Here is a 9,986-nt window from a genome sequence, read left to right on the forward strand (position 1 = left end):
ACCAAAGTATTCTATAAAGTTTACATTTATACTGTATTTATGAAAAAAAGTTTCATATGACATAAATTGATTGTTTTCTAATAAATCAAGAGACAAAAGATATATCTTTTTTACACCAGTGTTCAAAGAGAAAAAATCTATTGCCTCTTTTAATATAGTTATTGAGAAAAATAGGTTGTGATATTATTTCTTCGGGAGTTGTGGGAGATACATGTTCTTGTATAGAGGCCCAAGATATGAAAACTTCCCTCCAAAAAGTATTAATTTTTTTTGATAGTTCTGTTAAACCATCTCTAGTCATTTTAAAAATTTTATCCCCTCCAACACATTCTAATTTATCTAAAAGTAATGTTTTCCACGCTACATGATTTGAGGGATCCATAATCTTTTTTATCCATTTATCAATTTTGTAAAACTTTGCAAGTCAGATGTTTCTTCTGTGTGTTTCCGGTGTGTCAAGGTTATAGGGTGTTATAGCATCCAAGCATCGTTGCACCCCACGACGTCTAATTTCGAAAATCTTATAGATTTCTTATTAATAACGTATTACGAAATTGCCCCTGGGGTGCGAGAATGGCATCAAAGACACACTGGTGTGTTGTGATGTCGGTCTGTGATGCAACGAGCAGATCTTCCATGAACTCTTTCTTAATTTTTTTTTATACTTGGTGGTATTTGGTGACCATACAGATGCACAATATTCTGAGTTAGATCTTACAAAGGCCTTGAATGCATTGAGTTTTGTTTTTTCATTGTGAATTTCCAAATTGCGTCTAAGATACCCTAACATTTAGCTTGACTGCTTTTATTGTGTCCGTGTGTCTGTTCCAGTTCGGGGGCCGCGGTGTCCGAGTGGTTAAGGTATCCCGACACTTTATCACTAGCCCTCCACCACTGGGTTGCGAGTTCGAAACCTACGCGGGGCAGTTGCCAGGTACTGACCGTAGGCCGGTGGTTTTTCTCCGGGTACTCCGGCTTTCCTCCACCTCCAAAACCTGGCACGTCCTTAAATGACCCTGGCTGTTAATAGGACGTTAAACAAAAACAAACAAACCAAACTGTTCTAGTTCATGTTGTGTGATAATGTTACCCCCAGATAGTTAGCATATTTGCCATTTTCTAAAGCGTGGCCTTAAATACGTAGGTTAAGATGATTGATGACCTTGACCTTGCGATAGATAGAGAAACACATTTATCAGGATAAAATTCCACGCCCCATGCCTTTACCCAGGCGGTACAAAATACAATCGAAACAGATGCTTGGGGTCATTTATAAAGATTAGAAAGAGAAGAGTTCCAAGAACTGATCCTTGGAGTAACTTTGGAGTAACGTAGGCCCCCAGAAGCTATCCAAGATATGGTGCAAAATCCTGCATTCTGAGAAAATTTTCAGTGTGTTTTTCTTTTTTTTTTTTTTTCATTTTTTTTTAAATCTGATTTCTTTCGTATGGTAAACTGTTTAGGATGTACGTAACAAAGAAAGCAATCGGGGGTCTGGGGCCGCCCAGGCCAGGCTCTCGACAAAGTGGTGTATTATCATCAAATTCTGAGAGTTTCTGGACCAAACTTTTTTCAAGTTTTTCTTTGATAGTTTTTTGTTTTATCTTCAGGATATTATTTTCCATGATGAACTTTTCTAGGGTCAAGAAAATAAGGCGGTCTGGGGGCCATGCTTATTTTTTTAATGATGTTTTCAGGATTACCTATTTAATGTGTACTAAAAAGAAAACAGGGCAGGGATCTTGGGGCCGACCCAGAAGCTCTTGATAAAATGGTGTATTATCATCATATTGTGGAAGTTTCAGGATCACATTTTTCCTACTTTAATTTTCGGGATTGAAGAAAATAAAGCGACCATCTCGGAGCAGCCCAAGACCAATTGGTTTTAAATGGAGCTAATAAAACGATAATATCTGTTGGGTTATCTTTAAAAGTGTTTATGTCCACACAAACTTCCAAAAAACGAAATGTTATCAGATTATATATTACACATAAGATCGTTTTCTCTCTTAATTTATTGTCGTGCATTCTTTGTTTAGATTTGCAAATGCTAAGGCAACAGGATATTGTTTCGATCGTGAGTTTTCTAGGTGTCTTACTAAGGGTATAAAGTGTACATGTAGACATTCTATACAGAGGGAAGGTGACAAAGAGATGACTGAAAACTGTAAGGGAGGCTGAGAAAAGATGTTTGACAGAAGAAATGAGTGAAATATTACTCCCATATGAAAAACAGAAACAATTCATTATGATATTGTTATTTTACATAAACATCGCCATCAGATGTCATTGCTAGGAGATACTCTTCTACACACTTCCTGTTGAAATCGACAAACTATAGTCATTGTCTTGAATATGAGACCTACCTCATACTCCCTCTATTGTTATACATGTACATATGTATATACATGATGTATATTATGGTAAAAGTAACCGTTAACATATCTTAACATTTAAGGCTTCCTTAAAAATCTATCAACACGCGTAGACATTCTATGTTTCAAGTAAGTACCAAACATCATTTAATTTCACAATATTGATGTTCCTAACCATATATGCGATCTCAATGTGATATAGATATACAGAAATTAACATTGTATTTTTTTCTCTCAAATGAATCGCCTAAAAATCCTCGTACGTAGGATAAGTCCAAGGGCGTCCGGGCGTAATATGGGTAAACTAGTATATATACAGACTGTAGCGTGCGGGCGTAATATGGGTAAACTAGTTATATACAGACTGTAGCGTGCGGGCGTAATATGGGTAAACTAGTATATATACAGACTGTAGCGTGCGGGCGTAATATGGGTAAACTAGTATATATACAGACTGTATGCGGGTGTAATATGGGTAAACTAGTATATATACAGACTGTAGCGTGCGGGCGTAATATGGGTAAACTAGTATATATACAGACTGTAGCGTGCGGGCGTAATATGGGTAAACTAGTTATATACAGACTGTAGCGTGCGGGCGTAATATGGGTAAACTAGTATATATACAGACTGTAGCGTGCGGGCGTAATACGGGTAAACTAGTATATATACAGACTGTATGCGGCTTCGACAAAGCCGTATGGATATGAAATAATAATAAAAAATGAACACAGCTGGACATGAGTATTTTTTGCGTGTAGCCCACAGAGAAGACTCGCACAACTAATTATTTCATTATATATGTTATTACCAATGACTCCATCCCCTCAATCGCTCATTTGAAGTTCTTGAAATGTTGTGAAATTTACATCAAATTAAAGTTTGAAGATTTCCCTCCTAGAAAATGATATTATTTGATAGGTTTAATAGCAGATAAGAGCACGAGAAGTAACCCTGATATTTACATTGGACAGGGGAACCCATACCTGGGGAATTCCCGCCTTTTTACACCTGGGATGCTATACGTCTTTCTATTTATACCGGAAGTGTATATTTTTAATTTTCATAATCTTGACTTTTTTTTTGACTTTAAGCATATTTTATTGTCTAAACAAGAACAATAGGATTAGGCACAAGTTATTACAACTTATGAAGCCTTCTCCACTCAACATGTTAATATTTACAAGTAATGACATAGGTATAATATATAGTAAATCATGTAACATTTAGGAGGAAAAATGGATAATTTAACATACAATGTACATTTACATAATAAAGAGATACAAGTATATATATTCAAAATCTTCTGCTGGACTTTATGAAAGACTGCACATATCCAAATACATAACTATTCACTTCCAAAGCCAAGTTTTCATTACCATATAATAACAAATTTAAATTTACATGTATATTTAAATCATTAAAATATTGGAACATTTCAGCACGAGCAGTAGCATATATTTCATAATCTCAAGAACCTACTCTTTATTTTCGTATACAGAAAGTACCCATTTCATATATTATTTACTTCGGAAATAGCTACAACCCTAAGAAACACCTTTTCTGGGGTTTGTTCAGGTGAAACACCAGCTAATATAATTGGCAGAATTAGTTGTGTGAGACCTAAAGATGTGCATCTTAACAGAGTTACCTCTCTTCTGCTGTAAATCTTTTATGTTCAAGCTTGGGTGTAAACAACGGAAACGTAATATTCAACTGATCAGAAGTACATCGATATATTGACAGCGACAGTGAAGCAGGGAACCATGTCCGAGACAAGTAATTATGTTTATGATGAAATATATATTAGTGACTAGATATATCTATATATAGACAATCTGCTAACAATCACATTTCAACGATATTTAGAATATTCAGTGCAAGTTTGATGTGACCTGTCAACATTCAGAACATCCTGTTTCGTAATATAAGGAGGCCTATTATAAGACAAGTTATTAATACACTTCAAATCTTCATACAGTTTTTGTTTATACCGCCTTCTACCATTTCAACATTTAAGGTCGTAACAACATTGTAGTTTCCTATTTAATTTAAAATTAATATGACACTAGCGCCACAGGTGACGAGGTACAAACTTCGTCTGACCCGTTATATAATTAGACGAGGCAAGTGCAGTAGGCCCTATTTGTAAATCAATTACAAGTTTAAATGTCTTATCAGAGATATTTGGTTACATGAATTGTACATGAAAGTTGACGTATAATGGTTTACTTGACGTATAGGCCTATTTGCTTTTGTTTGTTTATGATACAAATTATATTATTAGAATATTTCTAAAGACGGATTTTCGAGTTAATGACCAGTCAAAATCAGTCTGTGGTTGATTGTTCATTAAATGATCATGATGTAATGAAAGCAGGAATGGTAACAAACAACAAATAATTTGAATGGCTAGGTATGTCTCTCAACCCATTAAAAAATATGATAATGTTCAAGGAATGTCTGTATTCCTTCATTGTTTTTATAGACACATTTATTATATATATTTGTGTTAATCAGCTCCCCATCCAGATGAACCTCCACCATCGTATGAGTCTGTGATCCAAACCCCAGGAGTGCCATATGTCCCTGGATCTGAGCCAAAGGACAACTACAATATACCTCCCTATGGGGGATACCCTGTGCCACAACAAACAGTTCCAACTGCTCCTGATGCCTCACGGCCATACCCCACACAACCATACCCTACACAACCATATCACACACAACCAATGGGTCAGTACCCTCCAGGGTATCCTCAGCCAGGATATGGTAATCCTGCTGCTGGGGCATATCCTGTACAAGGCCAGCAGCCCTATAATATGCCCAATTATCCACCTCCAGGACAAGTTCAGGCACCTGCAACTTTCACCACAAACACAAGCTTAGGGGTATGTATATAAATATATGGTAAGATATATATTTACTTGTCTGTACTGTCGTTATTACTACTTGACAATTATCTATTTCTAGTAAAATGCATCCAACATTTGTTTGTTAGGATCCAGTACCTATATATTGGTTTATACCGTCGTTATTACGAAGTAATACCCATCATAATCTAGGCTACCTATATTGTGATCCGGTGTATCCAATCCGTTACTTTTGTTTAAGTATATTTTGTTGTCTGTCTGTGTACCCGTATTGTCCCAATATCACCGTACTTTGTCCAGTTTACACTTGTTTATATTTGTGTAACTGTTCTATGTTCTATCTCTATATGTGATCGTATGTAATTTACCTGTGTCTTAATAAAGGGGCAGATTGCCTCGAAAATTCGACAATTCACATGTCTGTACTGTCGTTATTACTACTTGACAATTATATATATATATAAGCTAATATACTTAGGGTCATACATGTAGCTATAGGGGCTTTACACCACCTATGACCTAGAATGAAAAAAATAACTGCTGGGTATGACCTTATATCACTTATAAGGAATGTGTGAAGACCCTGTGCTTTGTCTGTGACTATGCTAGAACTAAATGTAAGTTCAGTAACATGGTCATGAAATTTATGTTCCTAAAGAAAATATTCTTCAGTGTGATTGTTAATTCTTATATGACATTGATATTTGTTTGCCAGTAAGATGTATATATGTAGGATGTGGCAGATTATTTCATTTAAAAATGTTTCTATAGAAAAACTAATCCATTTGAAACTTTTATCCATGCAAAGGAATAATATCATATTTTTTGTTTCCTTTGTAGATAAATTCCCAGAACAATTTACGGAAGAAAAGAGCCCTTTTATGCACCACTGTGATGATAGCAGTTTTTATTGCAATCATCATTTTCATTATGCAAATCAGCTTGTAGGGAACATTGAACATTTGACCTTTATGGATAAATGAGGTCATTTGCAACAATATCCAAGATTAATTCTGTGTACTTTATTTTGATATTTATACGCTTGTTTTATACATGTATGTGGAAAATAAACAATTAGTGTTTATTCCACAAATTTATGATTCATAAGGTTTCAAGCAAATATGCTTATTAAGCCTCTCTTAATAATTGTAGAGGAAATATATTTTGAGAGCAGTGGCAATTGACTGTTTTCTGCATTTTCAACATCAAATCTATTATTGAATTAAGGCCATACAGAAGCTGGTGATATTTCAAATAATGAAGATTGTTATCATATTCCACATGAATTAATGAACTGGGAAAAGGAAAGGGTCAGTTTTAGGGAAACACTTCTCCTTTGTTCCTCCAACAGCAATCCTACAGTAGCTGCAGTCCATAAAAATGAAATTTTTGAATAAAAAGCATTTTAACAAATTTTGTACCTTAAAAATATTTACTAGAAAGTCCTATTTTTTTAAATTTGTATTATGTGTCATATTAAAGCTTCTACAAAGTTTTTAGTATTGCAAGGTAAATTAAATGAAAAAAAAACTAACCTTACCTTTCTTACTTAGTACATTAATTTTGTTTTATTATAAGATGGCAAGAGTATAGCTTTTTAGATCATTACTTTTTTTGTTTGCACTAAAACTTAACTATACTGATAAGGCACCATTTCATTGGATTGGCAATATAATGAAAAGAATGAAAAAGGAAAGAAAAAATGTCAGTTGTTGAGATATCAAGGAATGGTATTATATTGAGGTTTTATTGTACATCATGTGGTATATGTTTTAAACTGTTAGTTTTAATTCTCCAAAGACTATTCAATAAAAAAGTTGTATCATGTTAATTAAGGCATTAAAATAATTGAGATGGAAGAAAGTTTAATTGGTATCAGTAGCAGGAACTTACATGTATATATGTAATATTTTCTTTGCCTCTTATATGAAGGCTGTTTAATTACCAAACATGTATTTGTGGTAATATATGGTGAATTCTACATTCTCTGATACTGCTCAAGGTTGTGTAAACCTTTGTATAGTATTAGGTACCAACCTCGTGTCATCTTTTATGTACAGATAATGTATAGATGGTTTGTCTTCTGTAATATCACAATTAACATGGAAGTTCATGCATTGATAATTATTTAATATATTTTTTTGATAGATACTATCATACAGCTGCATATAACATTAATTTGGTGTATATATATATATATATGTATTCAAGCACTTATTAAATATTTTATGTTATTTAGATATAACACAAAAACTAAAGTGGTTTAAAATGAGAGTATACTCTGTCTTTTTTGTGTGATAGCTCCATGACATAGAAAAATGTACTCATGTTAATCCTCATAATTTAATCTAATGTACACAATCTCCGTAGAAATCTACTTTTATTGTTGTACTATTTTCTCTTAGAAACCATTATGCTGCTTATCAACCAGTCAAAAGCAACATTACAAACAAAGGTGACGTTTTTTTTTACATGGTGAGCTGATAACAATTTTTCTAAGTCAAAGCAAATGCTTGTTACAAGCAAGATTGAATTATTAGTATATATGTGTATAATGATCACCTAGTCATTAGATTTGTAGATGGAGACAAATGTTTATCTTGCCTACAAAGTAATTGATATGTATATTAGTATATTGTACACAATCAGAGATGTTCATTTATACTATAATACATTGTATAAATGTGGTGCTTTTTCATGCTACATTAACACATATTTATATATATAGATGTAAACATGTATTTATATATGTATATTTATTTTCTGCTTCTATCATAAGGACTTAACATCAGTTGAATACATTGTATAGGAAGTAAGATCAGTTGAATACATTGTATAGGAAGTAACATCAGTTGAATACATTGTATAGGAAGTAAGATCAGTTTAATACATTGTATAGGAAGTAAGATCAGTTTAATACATTGTATAGGAAGTAACATCAGGTGAATACATTGTATAGGAAGTAACATCAGTTGAATACATTGTATAGGAAGTAACATCAGTTGAATACATTGTATAGGAAGTAACATCAGTTGAATACATTGTATAGGAAGTAATATCAGTTGAATACATTGTATAGGAAGTAACATCAGTTGAATACATTGTATAGGAAGTAACATCAGTTGAATACATTGTATAGGGAGTAACATCAGTTGAATACATTGTATAGGAAGTAACATCAGTTGAATACATTGTATAGGAAGTAACATCAGTTGAATACATTGTATAGGAAGTAAGATCAGTTTAATACATTGTATAGGAAGTAATATCAGTTTAATACATTGTATAGGAAGTAATATCAGTTTAATACATTGTATAGGAAGTAACATCAGTTTAATACATTGTATAGGAAGTAACATCAGTTGAATACATTGTATAGGAAGTAACATCAGTTGAATACATTGTATAGGAAGTAACATCAGTTGAATACATTGTATAGGAAGTAAGATCAGTTTAATACATTGTATAGGAAGTAAGATCAGTTTAATACATTGTATAGGAAGTAACATCAGTTGAATACATTGTATAGGAAGTAAGATCAGTTTAATACATTGTATAGGAAGTAAGATCAGTTTAATACATTGTATAGGGAGTAATATCAGTTGAATACATTGTATAGGAAGTAATATCAGTTTAATACATTGTATAGGTAGTAACATCAGTTGAATACATTGTATAGGAAGTAAGATCAGTTGAATACATTGTATAGGAAGTAAGATCAGTTTAATACATTGTATAGGAAGTAATATCAGTTTAATACATTATATAGGGAGTTGTAGCCTATATGATGGCTATCTCTGTATCAACATTGGTATAGCCTCAAGGTTTAGCTGTTCCCAATTGTGCATACCATTACATTGCTTAGGTATCTACTATTACAATGTTTAGATACATACTATTACAATGTTTAGGTATCAACTATATATTACATTGTTAAGATTTATACTTATTTTAGATATATATCATAAAATTGTTTAGATATTGTATTTTTTTGCCATTAAACAATCAGCTGAACAGCTGATATAATTAAACATATGCTACTATTGAGGTCCCTCTGGGGGATGTAACTAATACATGTGTTACTATTGATGTTCATCTGAGGGATGATACTGATACATGTGTTACTATTGATGTTCATCTGAGGGATGATACTGATACATGTGTTACTATTGATGTTCATCTGAGGAATGATACTGATATATGTGTTACTATTGAGGTCCCTGTGGAGGATGTAACTAATACATGTGTTACTATTGAGGTCCCTGTGGAGGATGTAACTAATACATGTGTTACTATTGATGTTCATCTGAGGAATGATACTGATACATGTGTTGCTATTGAGGCTCCTTTAAGGGAAGATATGGATGCATTACTTGAGGCTCCCGTTGGGTAGATGTAATCTCTAGAGTAATAGAGAAACCTATAGATATTGATGAGGTTCCTGTTGGGGAAGTTTCTGACCGAAAAGCTATGTAAAGATATATTAATAACTATCTACATATTACATGGGTAATAGTATGGACTATGCTACCAAAATTCATGTACAGTGTATCAAATAAATATATAAGAGTGAAGATGAATATTCCGAAATATGAATGTATCCTGCACAGATGAATTATAGATATTGCATAAAGTAGTCGTTGTTTAGGATTTGTAGCATCCTTATTTTTGGGTAATTGTTACCTATTCATTTGTAGCTTACATAATGTATGACTTCACTATAGAAATATTTAAAGGT

The 9,986-nt window shown here is 33.0% G+C and overlaps 1 protein-coding gene across 1 annotated transcript; it reads left to right on the top strand.

Moving 5' to 3' along the window:
* The first annotated feature begins 4,058 nt into the window (after positions 1-4,058).
* LOC117336464 (protein lifeguard 1-like) lies at positions 4,059-8,142 on the top strand. Its single transcript, XM_033896995.1, has 3 exons — positions 4,059-4,154; positions 4,896-5,266; positions 6,089-8,142. The coding sequence occupies exons 1-3, from the start codon at positions 4,142-4,144 to the stop codon at positions 6,194-6,196; spliced, it is 492 nt and encodes a 163-aa protein (XP_033752886.1). The 5' UTR covers positions 4,059-4,141; the 3' UTR covers positions 6,197-8,142.
* The last annotated feature ends 1,844 nt before the right edge of the window (positions 8,143-9,986 follow it).

This window comes from Pecten maximus, chromosome 10, assembly GCF_902652985.1.
Source record: "Pecten maximus chromosome 10, xPecMax1.1, whole genome shotgun sequence".
Lineage (NCBI taxonomy): Eukaryota > Metazoa > Mollusca > Bivalvia > Pectinida > Pectinidae > Pecten > Pecten maximus.